Raw genomic sequence first — 22,842 nt, 5'->3', positions numbered from 1 at the left:
TCAATCGGATCGGCGGTCGGTATCGGCCGATACTGATTCTGGCAATCGGTCCCAAAATTGGCGATCGGAGCATCCCTAGTGATAATAAAAAAAATCGAAATAATTATTAGAATATAAACAATTGAAATACATCTTTATTAAAGTACTGAAATAACAAACAAACGTTTTAATAATATAACAAAATAAAAACAAACTTGAAAACATTATATATGAAAATAAAAAATTTAAAAAGTTGAACAAAAAATATTTGTTATAATTTCAAATACAGAATGAAAATCTAAACTGAAAGTTTGTATGTGTTTATATCCTTTATCATCTCTGTGAGTTATGCTTTGAGAGAGAGAGATTGTATGTCGGTGAGGGGGGGCTTAGAATAGCTAAGTATAAAAACAAATGAATTCAAAAATCTATCAAAATATACTTCAATTCTACATGGTGTACTTCTACTCCTCTACAGTTCAGAGGTACATGCTGTACTTCTACTCCTCTACAGTTCAGAGGTACATGCTGTACTTCTACTCCTCTGCAGTTCAGAGGTACATGCTGTACTTCTACTCCTCTACAGTTCAGAGGTACATGGTACTTTTCCTCCACTACATGTATTTAATACCTTTAGTTTCTTCTCAGATGTGGATGAATGATGTGAAATATAATCAAGTGTTAAATCAGACTTTAGTTCCACCTGGAGTAAATCCACCAGCTACCCTGCAGTCAGGGACGCGGCAAGTCAGTCAGAGTTGGGGGTGCGGGGTGCGGTGGGAGGGGGATTTTTTAAAATATAATATTGAAGTTAAAAGCATCAATTTGGTGCACTTAGAGCAAAATTAAGAGATCTATGGGTAACTGTTTTTCATGTATTCTCTCTGGCTGTCCATCTCATAACGTTCACATAGAAACTGGCTGTCAATAGGAATATTATCCAGAAGAATTATAATTTCATGCAAAAATCTGTCACAAAAAGAGGTTGCACATTTAAATGCAGGTGTTGTTATGGCAACGTAACACTTTAACTGATAGGACTCAGGATCAACTGTGTACTGTAAGGTAGCTTCTAGCTTCATGTTGAACCGTATGTCAACATTTCCCGGAGAGCTTTCTTTGAAATCACCAGATAACGCTAAAAAACATAACATTTAGATTGTATGACAAAGTGTTTATTTAATATATCTGGCTAGCTATAGCTACTTGCTAACGGTTTAGCTTACCCCCGCGATTCAAAGTAACGTCAACGTAGCTGTAATTTATGCTTTGCTTACATGTTCGCATAACTTGGAAGTTTACTGACATTTACATACCTTGTTCACCTGGCTCGAGTGGTGGCTCTGGGGTTGTTGTGTGAGCCACCACTTGAGAATTGTCATCTTTTTTTAGGAAAAAATGTTCTTATGTTCATCTTCAAAAACTCTGAGTCCGACTGACAGTTTAAACGTAGAGAAGTCCCTCCCCTTCCGGTTGAGCTCCATGGGACCTTATTTCCGAAAAGTTATGCATTGAAGTCAATGGAGAGAGAAAGATTATCTTTCAATCCCGTTTGAATTGTGCCACGAATTACACATATGGTGTTTGTCAATTTAAAAGATAATTTTACAAGTAAAACAAATAAAAATGTGTCGTAAAACTGTGAAGTAACACTTTGTTTTGTGTGAAACCGCTCAATGAACTACATCTCCCGTCTCGCACCACACACCAAGACGGCCGTCACGTTGGCACATTTCACTTCTTTCTCTCAGAATGAGGCGGAAAGTATTAAAAGAGGTGAAAATCACTCCAAGTCTGGGCATGTTGAGAGATGTACACACACACAATGGGAGTTAGTCGGTTCCGTGAGAGCCAGCATGCGGGACCGGGACTCTGGGATTTGTAGTCTTTCTAGTTGCGTATTTTTCATCGTCTTATATTTCAACAGTTTTACGACAAACTGTGACTTTTTTGACATGGAAATTATTATTTAAGATTGACAAACACTACATCATCAATTCAAACGGGATCGAAAAGATAATCTTTCTCTCTCCATTGACTTCAATACAAACTTTATCCGAAATAAGGTCCCATGAGTCCCACCGGAAGGGGAGGGACTTCACCTCTCTATTGTCACAGGGTAGGCACCTGTCAGCCAATAAGACTCGTTGATTTCCATGCAACTCTCTGGTTGGTCTGGTGTCTTGCCTCTGTTGCATTCACTGAACACGGGAAATTACAATTCTGCCGTCCTTTCATGATGAGGTTCAGGTAAAGCACGGTTAATGTATTATATTATTGAGGGAGAATTGTCCGGGACTACAGAAAAAACATTCGGGCTTTGGTCTTGTATAATAACGTCATATTAAATGCAGTCATTTGGTATTTAGCAACAGCTTGTGAGAGCAGTGCATTCATCGGTGTTTGTTTTAATGCTGCCAGTTTGTGGACGGCCTGTGTGTTGATGGGACTTCTCATGCTCCCTAAATGTTTCCCCTGCCTTTCGCCAGTTCGTAAATCCTCCTTTCACAACACTCCCATCCCTGATCTTCTCTGCACTGACGAGCTTCTATTCTATAGCAGAGCAACAGAAGAAGCACACCACATTATCACTTTCTCTTATTATTTAGTGAAGCTTTTTATTAACTGCTTACACTAAAATGCTAACTCAAAAATAGTAACTCAAAATAAAACTTTCGTATTCATTTGTTTAGCGAACTTTTGGGCGTTGCAGTTACAACTCTCCGCCAATAGATGGGGGTGCTGCAGCCCCCTCAGCACCCCCCCTTCCCACGTCCCTGCCTGAAGTATACAAAGTCATTCAAACTAGCTGCACCTTTACCAGCTTTGAGAACACTTTCATGATCCATCATTATAAAACATATCATATATATTATTCTGAAATGGACCAATCTGCACAATGACTACTTTTACTGTCGCTAATTTCACTATATTTTGAAGAGAATACTTTTCTACTTTCACTTGAGGAACATTTTGAATGCAGGACTTTTACTGTAACAGAGTATTCCTACACTCTGGTACTTCTACTTTTACTCAAGTACAAGATCTGAGTACTTCTACTTTTACTCAAGTACAAGATCTGAGTACTTCTACTTTTACTCAAGTACAAGCAATACGATCTGAAGTTCTCAACCCAAAAAGTACATACATAATAACTTGATTCAATTGGTTCATAGCCAGGCTGTCAGCCAATAGGAGCAGAGAGACTGCTGTCCCGTGCTCCTATTGGCTGACAGTAGAATGAAGCCTGGAGCCGGACCCTTAATGAGCCGACACTCACCCTCCTCGGAAGCCACCATGTGTTGACCACAGCTGTAATTGAAGGGCTGAATCACAGGCTGTCTGACCCACTCTGTGACCATGTTTCTTTCTCTGTGCTTCCTCTGGATGTTGACTCTTCACACGGCCGCTCAGCATCCTCCATCCAGGGGGGAGGGGACCGTGCGGAGCCCCCGGACTCCGGAGGATCCCCGGACGGAGGAGGCGAGCGGATCCCGGGGGAAACTCAGCCGAGAGACGGCCCCTCCGACCGGGTGAGCAGAAGTTGAGGAGTACAAATACTTCGTTACTGTACTTAAGTACATTTTTCTGGTATCAGTACTTTACTCCACTACTTATTTTCTGACGCCTTTTTAATTTGTACTTCTTACATGTTGAACACAAATAGCCTACATGTAGCCTACTTTCTACTTCTTACATTTTGAACTCAAATACCTGTACTTTCTACTTCTTACATGTTGAACACAAATACCTGTACTTTCTACTTCTTACATTTCCCGAACAGGCTGGTTCCTTTAGTTTGAATGTGTGTTTGGTGGCGTGATCATTATTATTTAGAGTCATTGCGTGCCTATTGATTTGAACACGATCCGTGTATCCATCATTTCCTGGTCTTCTCTAAAGAAGAGGGACCAATGAAAACGTTGTCATGTTGCCGTTGTTCAGCATGGAAACATTCATTAGCTAACAATGACATTATTGTTCTATTAATATAAAGGGAGGTCAGGTACTCTTTAAAACAGCTGCTAGTTATGGGTACTTTTTACTGAAGTACATTTCAAAGCCTCTTTACTTTCACTTGAGTAAAGAAGTTTAGTCAGTACTTCTACTTTTACCAGAGTATTTTCTAAACACGAGTATCTGTACTTCTACTTGAGTAAAGAAGTTTAGTCAGTACTTCTATTTTTTCCAGAGTATTTTTAAACACGAGTATCTGTACTTCTACTTGAGTAAAGGATGTGTGTACTTTTGCCCTCTCTGCTTATAATCATATTTAAACTGTTGTTTTGTTATCTGTGATGTCACACAGCATTTGTTACTGTGTTGATATTTGTTTGCTGTTGGTAGAAGTGACACACAGTTCATTCTCAGCTGTGTGTCTCTGCTTAATAGAAATATCATGAATAGCTAACTAAAGGACCAAAATAAAGAAGAATGCAGCCACAAAAGCTCTACTAAGTTTCTTAAAATAACCAGGAAACAGACTTAAAGATCACTAAGATGCATATTAAACAATAGAGTACACAGATATACAGAAATAGGGACACAAAACAACCAAAAAGACAGCAAAGAAAATTGAAAAGGTACATCATCTAACCACAAAACCTCTACAATATATATATATGTTATGTTGGAACAATAAGCAACAGCAGATCACAAGCTGTGGTCTCAGCTTTGTGTAAGTCTTAATGTGCACAAAGGATTTATTACATTAAGTCATGATGGTGCTATTACTCAAACTGACTGATAAGCAACACTCACACACACACTTGACCAACTAAGAGTTTAAACAGCAACCAAACCCATGTTGTTGTTCCTCTGCTTTCCTCAATGTGGAGACAGATTTAAATATATCATAATTGTTGTTCGTTTAGTTTGCAGATTATTTCCTATGTTAATGATTGTATGTGAGATCTCCAAAGAAAACCAATCAATGACTAAGCCGCTACAAAGTTTGATAACATCACAAAGATACATACTAACCAGTACAACACATAAAGAAAATAGGGAAACAACCAAAAAGAGACGAAGAATATCTCAAAGAGAAGTAACACGACCAAATGTGCTCAAAAAGACACCGATGGGACGCACAATCACCCAAACGATACACATGTTGAAGAAAAAAGGGGCACAAAGTAATCAACCAGGGACAGAGAACAACCAAGAGCCAACCCAAAACAGCTAGATCAGCAAAATGACTGCACAGACATGCCAAATTCCCAAAACGATGTGCAAATGCATCAAAGAGTGACGTAAAGGTAACAAAAGTGGACAGGATATGAACGCAAAGAATGTCGAAACCACGACCGATAAATTTGAATGTAGAACGAAACAATGATATGTGAAATGACCAAAAAAAGAAACAACATAAACGACCACAGCAGCTCTTCAGATGAAAGTCAGAAACCACTAAAAAGGCACAGAATACCCCAAACAGCCAAACCAGCACAAGAAGTCTGAGTCTTTGCAGTAACATCAGCTTTTTCCAGAAGAGGTTTTTGCTCGTTGCCAAACTTTTGCAACCGGACGTCATCGGGGGATTCGCTGCAATCAAATGCATCCGATATGATGCTAACGCCAACGCTAACGTGGAAATCACGGCAACAATAAACGTGAATCCGAGAGAGATATTTCACCTGGAAGAGATCTGGTCTGGAAAGCATCTCCAGCTGGTGTGTGTGTGTGTGTGTGTGTGTGTGTGTGTGTGTGTGTGTGTGTGTGGTTGTGTGTGTGTGTGTGTGTGTGTGTGTGTGTGTGTGTGTGTGAGAGAGAGACCTACCATAAAACATCACATCAACCAATCAGCATCTGTCAGGTGTGTCAGACACCTCAGGAATGTGTGAAATTATGTGTGTGCGTGCGTGTGTATATGTGTGTGTGTGAGCAGCCTCAAGTACAAGTCTAACTGATGGTCAAGTGATGGATGCAAAGTCAACACACACAGCCACACACACACACACACACACACACACACACACACACACACACACACACACACACACACACACACACACACACACACAACATTTATAAGCCCAGTAAGTTCACTGAGTTTAGGCTTAGTGTGTGTGTGTGTGTGTGTGTGTGTGTGTGTGTGTGTGTGTGTGTGTGTGTGTGTGTGTGTGTGTGTGTGTGTGTGTGTGTGTGTGTGTGTGTGTGTGTGTGTGTGTGTGTGTGTGTGTGTGTGTGTGTGTGTGTGTGTGTGTGTGTGTGTGTGTGTGTGTGTGTGTGTGTGTGTGTGTGTGTGTGTGTGTGTGTGTGTGTGTGTGTGTGTGTGTGTGTAAACAGCAGATTTTTAAGAGGTTTGTATGACTGTGTGAAAATAGGAAAAGGTCTTTCTTGACTTCAAAGTCCTGCTAGTCTGTTAACACACACACACACACACACACACACACACACACACACACACACACACACACACACACACACACACACACACACACACACACACACACACACACACACACACACACACACACACACTGCTGTTGTTTGTGTATGTTTAGACGTTTAAAGCCTCGTGCCCTCGTGACATTTTCCGGCTAAACTCCACAATAATCCGATCAGTGAATTTCATGAATGTCCTCAAACACTTCAGTTGGTTTAGTGAGCTTCGCTGAACGTCCTGCTGTGTGTGTGTGTTTCCCAAAGGTCTCATTCCTCACTGGATTGGATTGAGATGTGTACCGAGCATACGTGAAGGGTTTTGTATCTGCAGCGTTTGGTTTCTGCAGCTTCTAGTAAACGCTGCCATGTCTCCTCAAGCTGCTGAATGTTCTCTAAACGCTGCGTGTGTTGTTGCTGGAGATGTTTCTTCATGGGGCAGTTTAATCCTAAAGGCCACCAAACTGTGTCCTTATTCGTCTTCAGCAATAGACCTCTCCACATGTTTATCTCTGAGCTCCATGCAGTGAGGTGTCCTCTGAGCGCTCAGTGTCTCTGCAGAGGAGGGCAGTGGGCGTACAGAGCGCTCAGTGTTCTGCAGAGGACGAAGAAAGGAGGACGTTTTATTTGAAGTCTAGAAGGTGTTGTTGAGCACAGACGAGGATCTGTTGCTCGCTTCCTGCTGACGCCGTGCTTCTCCTCTCAGAGCAGGGCAGCAGGAGTCATTCAGACGGAGCCTTTAAGGAGCCTTCAAGGAGCCTTCAAGGAGCCTTCAATAGAACCCCAGCAGAAAGAAACACTAACCGCTCTGTTCATGCTTTTTGTTCTCCACGAATAGTCTGAATGTGTTGGAAAAAAAGTATTTAGGGAAAAGGGGGAGAAATTGTGACATCCAAGCCAAATACTTGAAAATGCCTAATTTTCAAGTATTTCAAGTCCTGACTCCTTCCTCCCTCGTCCTGTCTCCTTCCTCCCTCGTCCTGTCTCCTTCCTCCCTCCTCTCGTCTCCTTCCTCCCTCCTCTTCCTCCTTCCTCCGTCCTCCTTCGTCCTGACTCCTTCCTCCTTCGTCCTGTCTCCTTCCTCCCTCCTTTCGTCTCCTTCCTCCCTCGAGACGTCTTCCTCTCTCGTCCTGACTCCTTCCTCCCTCCTTTCGTCTCCTTCCTCCCTCGAGACGTCTTCCTCCCTCGTCCTGACTCCTTCCTCCCTCGTCCTGACTCCTTCCTCCCTCGTCCTGACTCCTTCCTCCTTCGTCCTTACTCCTTCCTCCCTCGTCCTGACTCCTTCCTCCCTCGTCCTGACTCCTTCGTCCTGACTCCTCTGTCCTGTGTCTTTCCTCCTTCGTCCTGTCTCCTTCCTCCCTCGAGACGCCTCCTTCCTCCCTCGTCCTGACTCCTTCCTCCCTCGTCCTGACTCCTTCCTCCTTCATCCTGTCTCCTTCCTCCCTCGTCCTGACTCCTTCGTCCTGACTCCTTCCTCACTCATCCTGACTCCTTCCTCCCTCGTCCTGACTCCTTCCTCCCTCGTCCTGACTCCTTCCTCCTTCGTCCTTACTGCTTCCTCCTTCGGCCTGACTCCTTCCTCCTTAATCCTTCCTCCCTCGTCCCTCGTCCTGGCTCCTTCCTCCTGACTCCTTCCTCCTTCCTCCTGTCTCCTTCTTCCTTCCTCCTGTCTCCTTCTTCCCTGAAAAAACAGTCTGAATATTTGGGGAAAAGGTCAGAAGTTGCAAAATGGTATTCCAGAAGATGTCCGTGTGGCTCATTTACCGTCCTGCCCCAGTGTCGTTAGTGAGGTCCAATCCAAACACTTGAACATGTCGAATTACATCTGCTATGTTGCAGAATACTTATTGTGGAGACAGAATTTGTTGGACAAAAAGTCTCTCTTTTAATGATCATTTATTTGACTTATTATTAAATAATTATAGTTTCAGAACGCGACTTTTATTTTGTAATAAAATGAGAAATGTATATTATAACGATATGAAACAGACGGAAGCAGCACATCTCCGTTAAGAGGCTAAAAGAAAAATAACCTTAATTCAGTTTCCTGGTTGAAGCTCCGGCCCCGAGATAAAAAGGCTGGAGTTTTTTAACTGAATGAACACTGCAGGCTGTCTGTGTGTATACAGACACACACACACACACACACACACACACACACACACACACACACACACACACACACACACACACACACACACTTCCTGTTACACACAGCTGTGAAGTTGGATGTTGATCTGCTAATTGTCTCCTTTTCCCAGAAGACTGAAGGGCGAATTATTGACCTTTTTTAACATGTATTGATTAGACACTAAAGATGATGTAACAGACAATGAAACTTTTAATACAAATACCAGCTATAAATAATTAAAAAAGACTGAAAGTGTCATTATTTTAATAAGCAAACGGCAGAAAGGCAGATCTGGAGTGTCTTTTTATAAATATACAAACTACATTTTAATTATGTACATTATTTCTTTTGTAAAATGTGAGTATTGATAAATGTTCTGTTAATTTATTTTACTTTATTTATTTTGAATTTGATTTTAAATATTCAGTCAGTCTCCGATGCCTCATTTAGATAGATATGTGTAATAACGTATAGTTGAATGACCTCTGTGTGTGCAGTCCTCAGGTCTGTGGAGCTCGATGCTGCGCCGGATCGATTCTCTCGCTCAAAACGCGGCGATGCGTCAAACGTGAGTCCAGACATCTTCAAATAAATGCACCACGTTTATTTTTGCTTTGAAATCTGTGTTATTAAAGATATAACATATTTAAATGAGCTTCCCCTTCACCAGCTGCAATATCAACACAATCATTTAAGACTCCAAAGAGTTTAATAACATACCGAGTACAGCAGGACCCCCAAACCCATTTCAAATTGTTATTATTCTTTCTTTTCTTATCACTTATAACCCCTTTTTTGTGGTCTACATATATAAATATATTTGGGGGGGGGGGGGGGGGGTTTCTTTGTTTAAAGGGGCTATCCTGCTCATCGTAGTGTTTCCACTGGGACAGGTCTCCATGCTTTAATGTTCAAAAAGCTCTCTGTTGTGATTGGTCAACCACTTAAGAGATGTCCCGCCCCTTAGCCTATCACGTACAATGTGTTGGAGCGCTAGCCAATGGGAGCGTGAGTGCTTCATAGTGATGTCACCATTTTCCTGGAGTAAACCTCTTCCAGGTTGTTCACTCCAGAGGTCTGCGTTCACACCGACCCAAACGACCCGCACCAAGCCGCTGAACGCGCCAGGGCTCGATTCAACCGGACCAAACAGGGCTGGAGTGAAACACGACCTTCGCTGCATTTCAGGGCTTCTGTACATTTCTCATGTAAAACACAAAGAGTTGTAAAACAATATAGATGTGTTTCTGCTCACATTTTGATAAATATTCAAGAATGGAAAAGATCCTCTCTATTGGAGTCCTGATAACATCCACCCTGAGTCTGCTGAGTCAGCACAGATGTAACCGTGCGTTTATATCCATCACTCTGACAGCTCAGCGTTTCAGTCCACATGCTGGATGTCTGATCTACGGCCGGATCCACGCTGCGTTAGTTTCACAGGAGACCCTTTGTGGGTTCCTCACGGAGTCTAGAGCTCAACCTGGAACTCATTTAATCCACATTTTAATAAAATCTACACTTTACTTTATTTAGCAAGTGGCGGAAATACAACTATATCACTATAATATATAATATAGTTAAAGTATGACATAATTTATTATTATTGATCAAGCAGTGGTGAACATCTTATTATTATTTAAACTGTTTTTGTCTGAATATTGGGTCAAATACCACACACACACACACACACACACACACACACACACAGGCACACACACACACACACACACACACACACACACACACACACACACACACACACACACACACACACACACACACACACACAGGCACAGGCACACACACACACACACACACACACACACACACACACACACACACACACACACACAGACAGACAGACAGACAGACAGACAGACAGACAGACAGACAGACAGACAGACAGACAGACAGACAGACAGACAGACAGACAGACAGACAGACAGACAGACAGACAGACAGACAGACAGACAGACAGACAGACAGACAGACAGACAGACAGACAGACAGACAGACAGACAGACAGACAAATATGGTTTATTTCAGGTCAGGATTATAACTTCCTGCTGAAACTCGTGAATGAAAAACAGATTTACCCGCTTTGTCTGGGGGCTTACACACACACACACACACACACACACACACACACACACACACACACACACACACACACACACACACACACACACACACACACACACACACACACACAGTAAAGCTTTAATGTTTGGTCTCATTGTCCAGAAAACAGTTTTTTTCCGTATTAACACTTTAGAAACTAGAAACTAGAAACTACAAATATCTGAGTTGCTTGTCCTTTCCTCTCCTTGCTATGTTTCCTCTTTTCCTCTCATGACTTTGTCTCCTATTCTCCTCTCCTTGTCTACTACCCTTGTCTACTCTCTAAGCCACCCCCTCTCCTTTCCTAATCCTCCCCTTGCATCCTCACCTCCTTGTTTCCTCGTCTCCTCTCCTTATTCTCATCACATTGTCTCCTTCTCTTTCCATCTTGTACCCTTGTCATCTCTTCTATTCTCTACTTGTTTCTTCACCTTGTCTCCTCTCCTCACCTCCTCTCCTCCTGCAGTAAGGTGTTCTCCTCGCTGTCTCTCCTCTTCCTCTCCCTCTTCTTCCTCTTCTTCCTCCTCCTCTTCCTCGTGTCTCAGAGTTCGTCGCTGTCGGGTTCCTCGCCGCAGACTCCTCCCAGCCGTGAAGACGTCCAATCCAGAACCAGAGGGGAGCTTAGGAGTCAGGACGAAGGAGGAAGGAGTCATGACGAAGGAGGAAGGACACAGGACGAGGGAGGAAGGAGTCAGGACGAAGGAGGAAGGAGACGGGACTAGGGAGGAAGGAGTCGGGACGAAGGAGAAAGGAGTCGGGACGAGGGAGGAAGGAGTCAGGACGAGGGAGGAAGGAGACAGGACGAGAGAGGAAGGAGTCAGGACGAAGGAGGAAGGAGTCAGGACGAGGGAGGAAGGAGTCAGGACGAAAGAGGAGGGAGTCAGGACGAGGGAGGAAGGAGGAGTCAGGACGAGGGAAGAAGGAGGAGTCACGACGAGGGAGGAAGGAGTCGAGAGGAGGGAGGAAGGAGGCATCTCGAGGGAGGAAGGAAGAGTCAGGATGAGGGAGGAAGGAGACGAGAGGAGGGAAGAAGGAGTCAGGACGAAGGAGGATGTAGACGAGAGGAGGGAGGAAGGAGACGAGAGGAGGTCGACCCGACAGACCCTGAACCAGGAGTCCGGATTAAACTCCGGGAGAAGTGAGGAAGGAGGAGAGAAGAAGAAGAGGGGAGGAGCCAAGGAGCTGAGGTGAGAAAACTCTTCATTCCCACTTAAATATTTACCTAAGAAATATCATTGATCAGAGGAACACGAGTTAAGGGGAAAAGTTGAGAGACACACAACTCATCAAAAACAAAGTGGCATTGTAATAAATAAAAATAAAATACACGTGCAGTTTTATATTCAACCAGCAGGGGGGGATCTTTACCAAAATAATACACACTGTAAATACTGTACACACAGAGTTCAAAGGGCCATATTCTGCTGATGTTCAGGTTGATGTTAGTACTTAGTGGCTCCACTGTGACATGTCTCAGGGATTTTAGCCTCTGCAGACCGTTTACATGCACTGAAACCTAGAGAACACGCTCCAGGGGAGGAAACACCACAGAAGAAGAATAGGAACTCTTTAAAGTGATCAAGATGAGTTTTGCAGAGTTTTTCTGTCAGTGTGTGAAACCAGGTTTCCCTCAAAGCGTCCTCAGTGTAAACCATCAAGGAGGTCATAGGTCAAAGGTCAGAGGTCAGAGGTCAGGTTTGTGGGAAGAGAGGCTTCTTGTGTTGTGAAAATCCAGGTGCTTTTTTTATTTTGGAAACATATTTAAATGTTACATTCGTTTTCAGTGTTGATTGGAATACATTGACGAAGGCAGGTAAATACAAAAAGTGCAAATATAACTGTAATACAAGTAAAATAAGTAAACAGAAATATTTGTAATAAAATAAGAAATACATGTGTTGAAAAAATGACCTGAATTAATAAATGAGTAAATAAAAACTAATACAAATGTAGACGAAAAACAAATAAAAAAGGAAAAATATGTAGCACAAAAAAAGAAAAAATTGGTAAATACAAAATATTATTTATCTTACAGAGATTAAAGTTGGGGTAGGTAAGTTTGAGAAACCAGCTCGAGATTCACTTTTTGTTATATTCCATGGAATGCTCTTAACATCCAGATAGCAATGAATATCTGAAGTGCTTTGACAATAAATACATCAAAACATGTCATCAGTTGAAGCCGTGGCGCTGTAAAAAGCACGACCAATCATCTGAGCCGGTCCGGCTAAAGTAACTGGATGGCCTACCTGCCTGTCAGCCTTCCATCTGTGCACAAACTTATCTCGTGCCCTCATTGGTCATGTGTGCGTTCGTGTGTGTTGGAGGAGGGGCTCTGTAAGGAAGTAGGAGATTTGTTACGGCTGTGTATTTTCAAATTCTAGCGCACTCGAGCCGGTTTCTCAAGAATTAACTACCCCACCTTTAAATGAACGAATAGAATAGAAGTTGCCGCTGTGATGAGCGTGCTTTTTAAATGTTATCTTTATAGTCCATAAATCTGATGCAACGTCTCAAAGTGTTTTAGTTTTGTCCTTTGTGAAACTGGCCAATAAAAAGAGTGTGTACAAAGCAGCAGCTGTTGTTTTTACATTCTGTCAGACATCAGAGTCTTCAGATCTGTTTCTGCTCAAAGAATCAGGATCAGAGTTCAGATCATCCTCAGAGGAAACCCTCTAACATGACTCTCTGCATCTGAAAACACATTATTACCGCTCCTTAGAGGCGTCTTCAAACTGTTGTGCGTGACTAACTGACCAACTAAACTAACTAACTTACTAACTAACTAACTAACTAACTAACTAACTAACTAACTAACTAACTAACTAACTAACTAACTGACCAATAAACGAACTGACCAATTAAACTAACTAACTCACACAAAGTAAATAACTAACTGAGTAACTAAACTAACTTACTTACCAACTAACTAACTAACTAACTAACACCATTAGCTACCAGCTACAGTATTTCATAAAGTAACTCAGTTACTAACACACTAAGAAACTAAGTCAATAATGACTAAGTTACTTACTAAGTAACACAAAGTCATGAAGTAACTAACTAAATAAATAAGTGACTAACTAGCACACAAACTTACCAACTCAACAAACTAACTAAGTCACAAAATAACTGACTAACTAACTAACTAACTAACTAACTAACTAACTAACTAACTAACTAACTGACTTACTAACTGACTAACCAACTGACTAACTAAGTAACTGACTAACTAACTGACTTACTGACTTACTAACCAACTAACTAACTAACTAACTGACTAACTAACAAACTAACTAACTGACAAACCAACTGACTGACTAACTCACCAACTGACCAACTGACTAACTGACTAAATAACTGACCAACTAACTGACTAATTAACTGACTAACTAACTAACTAACAAACTGACTAACTAACTAACTAACTAACTGACTAAATGACTGACTAACTGACTAACAAACTGACTAACTAACTAACTAACTAACTAACTAACTAACTAACTGACTAACTAACTGACTGACTGACTGACTGACTGACTGACTGACTGACTGACTGACTGACTGACTGACTGACTAACTGACTGACTAACTAACTGACTGACTAACTAACTGAATGACTAACTAACTGACTAACTAACTGACTAACTAAATAACTGACTAACTAACTCACTGACTGTCTAACTGACTAACTAACTGACTGACTAACTAACTGACTGACTAACTAACTAACTGACTAACTAACTAACTAACTAACTGACTGACTAACTAACTGACTGACTGACTGACTGACTAACTGACTGACTAACTAACTAACTAACTAACTAACTAACTGACTGACTAACTAACTGACTGACTGACTGACTGACTAACTGACTGACTAACTGACTGACTGACTAACTAACTGACTAACTAACTAACTCACTGACTGACTGACTGACTGACTGACTGATTAACTAACTAACTAACTAACTAACTGACTAACTAACTCATTGATTGACTAACTAACTAACTAACTAACTAACTAACTAACTGATTGACTAGCTGACTGACTAACTGACTAACTAACTAACTGATTGACTAACTGACTAACTAACTAACTAACTAACTGACTGACTAACTAACTAACTGAATAACTGATTGACTAACTTACTGACTAACTGACTGACTGACTAACTAACTAACTGACTAACTAACTAACTGACTGACTAACTGACTGACTAACTAACTGACTAACTAACTAACTAACTGACTGACTAAGAAACTAGGTTACTAAGTAACCAATTAACTAACTAACTAACTAACTAACAGTTAGCTACTAGCTACAGTATGTCACAAAGTAACTAAGTTACGAACCAACAAACTAATTAACTGAGTTGAAAGTAACTACGTTTCTAAGTAACTAACTGCTTCCTCCCTAACTATCTACCTCAGTAACTTAGTACATAACTACCTAGGTTACTAACTTAGTTACTTAATATCTAACAAAGTAACCTACTAACGATGTAACTAAGTAACTAGCTAAGTAGCTTAGTTGCAAAGTAACTAGCCGTATGTATTTCTGTGTATACTTTGCGTATTTCTGTGAATTCAAAGTGTGTGTGTCTGTGTTTCAGTGTGAGGGAGGCGCAGGCCGTTCTGTTGAGGAAGTCTCTGGGAGGAAGAGGAGACAAGATGGCCACCCTGCTGATGAAGCACATTGAGAAGGAGAAGAAGAAATCTATTTCCTCCTCCTCCTCCTCCTCCTCCTCCTCCTCCTCCTCCTCCTCCTCCTCCTCCTCCATGAAGCCGTTCTTCTCTCAGAGGGGACAGTACACAGTGCACGTCTCTGCAGCCTCAGGTCAGTTGATGCACATTCAATTAAATCTTTACCCTGGGCAGCTTTCAATAAAACACAATTGTAACAGTGAGGTGAAAGTGAAGTTCATCCTGTTGCGGAAAAACAGATCAATTCTTGCAAAGCGTCTTCTCTGTTTGTGTAAAATGTAGAAATGTTCTGGCAGACTTTGAGTACCGGGCCCAGTCGGAAACACATTTTTTGAATGCAGCATTATCTGCATTTTACATTTATATTAATTCAGCCTGATTAAAATTGCATCTGTTTATACAACACAATTACTACAACATAATATAGTTCCAATAACCTGTCTTTTGTCCACCATGACGTCATAAAACGTGAATTTTGGACTGAGATTTTTCAGAATTATTGTTCCGTTTTTTCACATGAACTTTCCCAATTTGGACATTACCTGAATGCATCATTAGATCTGCGTCTTACATTATATTTGCACATTACATGTCGCTTGTTAGACGCTTAAATACACTCAATGCTGTGGGCAGTCCCCCCAGGAACATCTCTGTGGTGCAATCATCATATTTCATTTTACATTCAAATGTGTTAGCGTCTGTTTTTTCACATGAATTTTCCCAATTCATTTTTCTCATTATTCCGACGTCACTTGAATGCATCGTTAGAACTTAATTTGACCTCACATTTTATTTTATATTTGATTAGCCTGGTTGGTATTTCTGCCAGTAGAAGATATAGAGATTGTATTTCATTTTGTATTAATTCAGTTTTTTCCTGGATTATTCTGACACCACATTAGATTAGGATTATTTAACAATATGTTTGTATTTTATAATGTAATTTACTCAGCACGGGTCTGTTATTATAAAAATCAAGACTGAAGTGTTTATTGTGTTTTTATTTGACGTAGTCCATGACCTCTGTTTATTCAGTTTATCTGGTGTTGTAGCAGACATTATAATCTAACAGTCTGCTGTTTTAAACATGTTAACACACACACACACACACACACACACACACACACACACACACACACACACACACACACACACACACACACACACAGTACAGCTTTACTGTTTGGTCTCATTGTCCAGAAAACTGTTTTTGTTCCGTATTAACACTTTAGAAACTAGTTGCACATTTATTGTATAAAGAAATATCTGAGTTGCTTGTCTCCTTTCCTCACTTGCATCCTCCTTTCCTCATCTATCCTGTCTCCTTTCCTCATCTCCTCTCCTTTTTCTTCTTTCTTGTCCTTGTCTGCTTCAATTAATCAATCAATGTTCAATCGACTCAGGATCCCGGCGTATGTATGGACACAAAAAAGAGATTTGGGGGAAGCTGCGTTAATGGGAACATGAGAGTACACAGGTACAGACAGACAGAAAGACGGAGTAAGGTGCCCCCCCCAACAGTCCAAGCCTATAGCAGCTAAACTAACGTGTCTACATACATGCACTCCCTTAGGATAGGTTGAGGGAAAAGGGTAGAGGTAGGAAGTAGGAAACAGAGCTGGAGAGGCTCACACAGGGAGAGAGGTCCCCACTGGAACCTGAACTGGTTAGAGGTAAGGAGTGGGTCAGTGGCTACGTTCCACACTCCCTGGCCGGGCTAGGCCTTCTCTGCAACCTGTTACCCTCTAATGAACCTCCAGAGGTCAGAGAGGGGAAAGGTTTGGATAAAGTTTTAAATATAAGATCTAAGTTTTTAGGATTTAAGTGAAAGAGTAAGAACTCAAATGTATAGGTGAAGAGGCACAACGTATCAATGCACTCTTATTAGATTATGTTATTTTATCAATATAAGCTTTATCAAAAAGGAAGGTCTTAAGCGCACTCTTAAAACCGGATGGGCTGTCTGCCGCCCGAACACAAACTGGAAGCTGATTCCAGAAAGTGGAGCTTGATAAGAAAAGGCTCTGGCTCCCATTGTGCTTTTAGAGACTCTAGGAACACGCTTGTCTTCTCTCCTTTCCTTGTCTCCTCTTTGTCTCCAATCGTCTCCTCACCTCCTCACCTTTCTTGCACCGGTGTTGTAGCGGACATTATAATCTAACAGTCTGCTGTTTTAAACATGTTAACATGACCTCAACACACACACACACACACACACACACACACACACACACACACACACACACACACACACACACACACACACACACACACACACAGACGTGTGACTTCACGCTGCAGGAATGTGTTTCTGCTGCTGCTGATAACATGTAATGTTAAAAGCCTCTGGATCAGACCTGCTAACACTTCCTGTTATTGTGCAGCAGGAGAGAAATGAAGGTTAGATATCCATCAGAGGATTAATACAAATACATTTAGAAAAAACACCTTTCACGCACGAGATGCAGCTCCTAAGTCTTAATGTTGAGTAATTAAACGAAAGTATTATAATTAAATTCAACTTAAAGTATTCAAACGAGTCATTGTGCAGGTAGAGCTGTTTCCAGAATAATATCAAATAGCAGACATTTTGCAGCTTTGAACTTTCAGGTAGAAAATAATCCTAATAATACATTATGAATGGAGTTGCATGTTTTTTCTGAATTGTAGTGGAGTGTAATTATTATTATTAAAATATCCCACGTTTAAAAAGGCAAAAAGTATTTATATACAGTATATATATAAAATAGCTGCAGCAATAATAAGAAATATTTCCTTAAAGAAGGTCAAATGACAGTAAAAAGTGAAGTAGCAAAGGGTATGTTAAATATAAATCAACGATGTTTAGAATATAAAATTAAAACCATGATTAAAAAAAGCTCCACCTTTACCAGCTGCAACGTTAAAGTGAGGGAGACTGTAATGTTTCCACTGTGTGTGTGTGTGTGTGTGTGTGTGTGTGTGTGTGTGTGTGTGTGTGTGTGTGTGTGTGTGTGTTTGTGTGTGTCAGGACATGAGCTCATAGACAAACAACACACTCTTTCCCACATTAACACCACCACGGTCTGCAGGTTTGTTTCCATAGAGTGAAGCGTGCAGGCGTTACCCTTTCCCTAAATACATCTAAAGCTTTACACCACTACTTTAAAGAGTCCTCTCCTGCTGATGTGCAGGTGTATATCAGCAGGAGAGGACTCTTTAAAGTAGATACACTCAATACTGATATACACCTGAACATCAGCAGGAGAGGACTCTTTAAAGTAGAGACACTACATACTGATATACACCTGAACATCAGCAGGAGAGGACTCTTTAAAGTAGAGACACTACATACTGATATACACCTGAACATCAGCAGGAGAGGACTCTTTAAAGTAGAGACACTACATACTGATATACACCTGAACATCAGCAGGAGAGGACTCTTTAAAGTAGAGACACTACATACTGATATACACCTGAACATCAGCAGGAGAGGACTCTTTAAAGTAGAGACTCTACATACTGATATACACCTGAACATCAGCAGGAGAGGACTCTTTAAAGTAGAGACACTACATACTGATATACACCTGAACATCAGCAGGAGAGGACTCTTTAAAGTAGAGACACTACATACTGATATACACCTGAACATCAGCAGGAGAGGACTCTTTAAAGTAGAGACACTACATACTGATATACACCTGAACATCAGCAGGAGAGGACTCTTTAAAGTAGAGACACTACATACTGATATACACCTGAACATCAGCAGGAGAGGACTCTTTAAAGTAGAGATGCATGCACGTGTTTAAAGGAATTCAGGTATGTTAAAACGTTTTAAAGGAGTTTGGGGTGACACAGGGTGAGTTAGAGACACACAGCTGGTCATTGCTGTGGTTTTCTTCTCTCTGCTCTGAGCTGCAGGATGTTCTGTGAATGTGAAACTTAAACCATGTTGCATCATCAGCCTGACGTCCTCTGCTGTTATGAAACACAGAAGAAGAAGAAGATCAAACTGGAGGAAAAAGACCAATATAAAGAAGAGAAGGAGAGAGAGCCTCACTTACTGTACCTCTCTCGCTCCCTCTCTCTCTTACACACACACACACACACACACACACACACACACACACACACACACACACACACACACACACACACACACACACACACACACACACACACACACACACACACACACACACACACACACACACACACACACACACACACACACACACACACACACTCTCTCTCTCTCTCTCTCTCTCTCTCTCTCTCTCTCTCTCTCTCTCTCTGAGCTCATGGATCAGATCCCTGCTAAACATTTTGTTTGGATCCCAGCCCAGCCCTGCACACTGCTTCCAATTATCTTTCTACCTCCCTCTTTCTCTCTCTCTCACACACACACACACACACACACACACACACACACACACACACACACACACACACACACACACACACACACACACACACACACACACACACACACACACACAGTGTGTTTAGGGGAAGCTCGTCCTCTCTCCTCAGAGGGGAGGTTTTTAGGGAGTGTTTTCTGCGATGCAGTTTCTGGAGTAGTTCTTATCGGCCGCTCGCCTCACGATGCAGCAGCCGGGCTTCTTCTCCAGCTTTCTGAGTCTCACCCTCTTCCTCTTCCTCTTCCTCCTCCTCCTCTCTGCAGCTGACGGACAGGCGGCGGTGGAGAGGATCCAGGTGATGTTCACGCCCACCGTCTGTAAGGTGCGCTGCAGCCAGGACCGCTGCGTCAACTTCTGTGAGAGGAGCAACCTGACCACGCTGTACAACGACGGGGCGGAGGGGCGCAGGGACGGAGCCCCCGCCCCGGGGTTCAGAGTCTGTGAGTTCAACATTCCCCTGTTCTGATCATACTGTGTCCTGTGGGGCGGGCATTACGTCTTAAACCCTGCAAGATGCAACTCTGTTCTGTTGCAGGGGAGACACTACAGGCAAACACTGGACATGTGCATTCTGCATTTTCAGTGTTCTGATTGGATATCAAGTCCACAGATATACTGTGTCCTGTGGGGCGTGCATACTGTCTGAAACCCTGCAAGATGCAACCCTCTGTTCTCTCAGAAGTCAGCAACATGTTTCCTTTCATGCAGCTCATGCTCACTTCTTTCATGCATTTCTTTTCATGAACTCGTCCATTTTGAAGTATATTTGTATTGGACACGGATATATTGAGTTTGGTGAATAATTGTTTTAATCCTGCACGATCCCTCTGTCCTGTCCCAGGTGAGACTCTGCAGGTTAAAACACTGCATGCTGTGCAGTTCCATGCATTTATTTGATGCACTCGTCCAATTTTAGACTTATTTTGATTCTATATCAAGAACACAGATATATAGTGTTCTGTGTGTCGTGCATAACGTCTTAAACTCTGTCCTGTTGAAGGTGAGACTCTGCAGGTCACTGTCCTGCCCTCCAAGCTGATGCTAGTCCTCTTCCTGAGTTGGATGTGTCGAGCAGAGGAGCTGAGTCAGGAGTCATGTTAGGGTTTCGTGCACATCATGTTTTAATCCTGCAGGATGAACCTTTGACCTCTGTCTGTCAGAGGTCAGAGGTCACAGGTAAAAACACTACAAGTGCATTTTCTTTGGTGCATTTTGGTGCATTTCTTTCATGCACTACTCGGCTCATTCTGATTGGGAATCATGTAGACGGACGTTTTGTTTTGGGTGTTTTAATGTTTTAAAATCCTGCAAGATGCGAATCCTGACCTCTGTCCTGCTAAAGGTCAGAGGTCAGACTCTACAGGTAGAAACAGCTTTTTAAAGGCTTTGCTTCCAGAACGTGACCTTCTTCCTGTGCTTGGTTAGTCTGTCCTGTCCCAGGTGGAAACTACAGGTACACTCAAACACACACACACACACACACACACACACACACACACACACACACACACACACACACCCACACACACACACACACACACCCACACACACACACACACACACACACACACACACACACACACACACACACACACACACACCCACACACACACACACACACACACACACACACACACACACACACACACACACACATACACACACACACACACACACACACACACACACACACACACACACACACACACTCATGAGGTCAGAGTTCAAACCCATGAACACAAACACAGATTTTCTTTCGCCTCAATAATGCTTACTTGAGTTTTTCCATTTGAAGCTGCTTTATACGTTTGACTCCACTCCATCTATTTGAACCCTCCCAGTGACTTCGTACGTATAAAAACACATGACATGATTTAATGCAGGACTTCTAGGGTCTAAACCTTTATCACTAACAACATGTAGAACACAAGTCTTTCTGGCAGTGTCTGCAGAGATGTTCACACGCTGGTGTTTCTGTCAGCCGTATGCAGGATGCTCCCACATGTAGAAACACATGGTGAGGTCGCGTCATGTGACCTGCAGCTGGCTGATAAAGCTTTAAACAGAGCCGGACAATATTTCCGAAGTTTGAACTGATCACAGGTCAGATTCCTCACGATGTCTTAAAATTGAGCTGCATGTTTCCAATTGAAAAAAAGCCAAGCAGGATATAAGAGTCAGAATTTCTAAGATTAATGTAAAAAATAAAATGAACGTTATGAGATTATTAAGACACACATTTCTGATCAAATCATAATTTTTTGTCTGGAAAAGAATATATTGAGGTGCCTCCCAATGGACTCCTTTGTTTACTCCTGGTGACATCACTATGGAACACTTGTGCTCCTATTGGCTAGCGCTACAACACATTGTAAGTGATAGGCTAAAGGGGCGGGACATGTCTACGCAGGTTGACCAATCCCAACAGCGCGGGCCAGCTAACCAATCAGAGCAGACTGGATATTACCCTGACACTCAATTGTAGGTTTAGGGGAGTTGACACTTTTTCCTGGAATACTTTTTCTTCTTCTGTTGTGTTTCTTCTTCTGCAGTTGTTCAAAGGCACAGAATTTAAGTTAATTAACTAAATGAAGTTTTTCTTTTGCATGAGGGGAAGACTTCTGTGCTTTAGTTTAACGTAAAGAGGATGAGAGAGAAACAGAGAGAGGAACACGAGAGAAGAAACACTGCTGCCATATGGCTTTCATTTATCATTAACACACACACACACACACACACACACACACACACACACACACACACACACACACTCTCTCTCTCTCTCTCTCTCTCTCTCTCTCTCTCTCTCTCTCTCTCTCTCTCTCTCTCTCTCTCTCTCTCTCTCACACACACACAGATGTGCCAGCCCAGGATATTTTGTTGGTGATGTGTGAATGTTTAACGTAGCAATGAGGTAATACTGGACAGCAACACACACACACACACACACACACACACACACACACACACACACACACACACACACACACACACACACACACACACACACACACACACACACACACACACACACGCACACACACACACACACACACACACACACACACACACACACACACACACACTCACTCTCTCTCTCTCTCTCTC

General features: G+C 42.0%; 1 protein-coding gene across 1 annotated transcript in view; it reads left to right on the top strand.

Annotated features, from left to right (window-relative positions):
- Positions 1-3,310: 3,310 nt before the first annotated feature.
- The window catches only part of LOC307027425 (uncharacterized protein), a 36,937-nt gene continuing 17,405 nt past the window's right edge, over positions 3,311-22,842 (top strand). Inside the window, exons 1-5 of the mRNA XM_079695668.1 lie at positions 3,311-3,512; positions 8,992-9,062; positions 11,085-11,805; positions 15,235-15,458; positions 19,998-20,174. Coding sequence (XP_079551794.1) covers positions 3,340-3,512; positions 8,992-9,062; positions 11,085-11,805; positions 15,235-15,458; positions 19,998-20,174 — 1,366 coding nt within the window. The 5' untranslated portion in view covers positions 3,311-3,339. The remainder of the gene's footprint in view (positions 3,513-8,991; positions 9,063-11,084; positions 11,806-15,234; positions 15,459-19,997; positions 20,175-22,842) is intronic.

This window comes from Notothenia rossii, assembly GCF_949606895.1.
Source record: "Notothenia rossii genome assembly, contig: scaffold_303, whole genome shotgun sequence".
Lineage (NCBI taxonomy): Eukaryota > Metazoa > Chordata > Actinopteri > Perciformes > Nototheniidae > Notothenia > Notothenia rossii.
The sequence above is the reverse complement of the archived record's forward strand: the minus strand, read 5'-3'. Positions and strand labels throughout refer to the sequence as shown.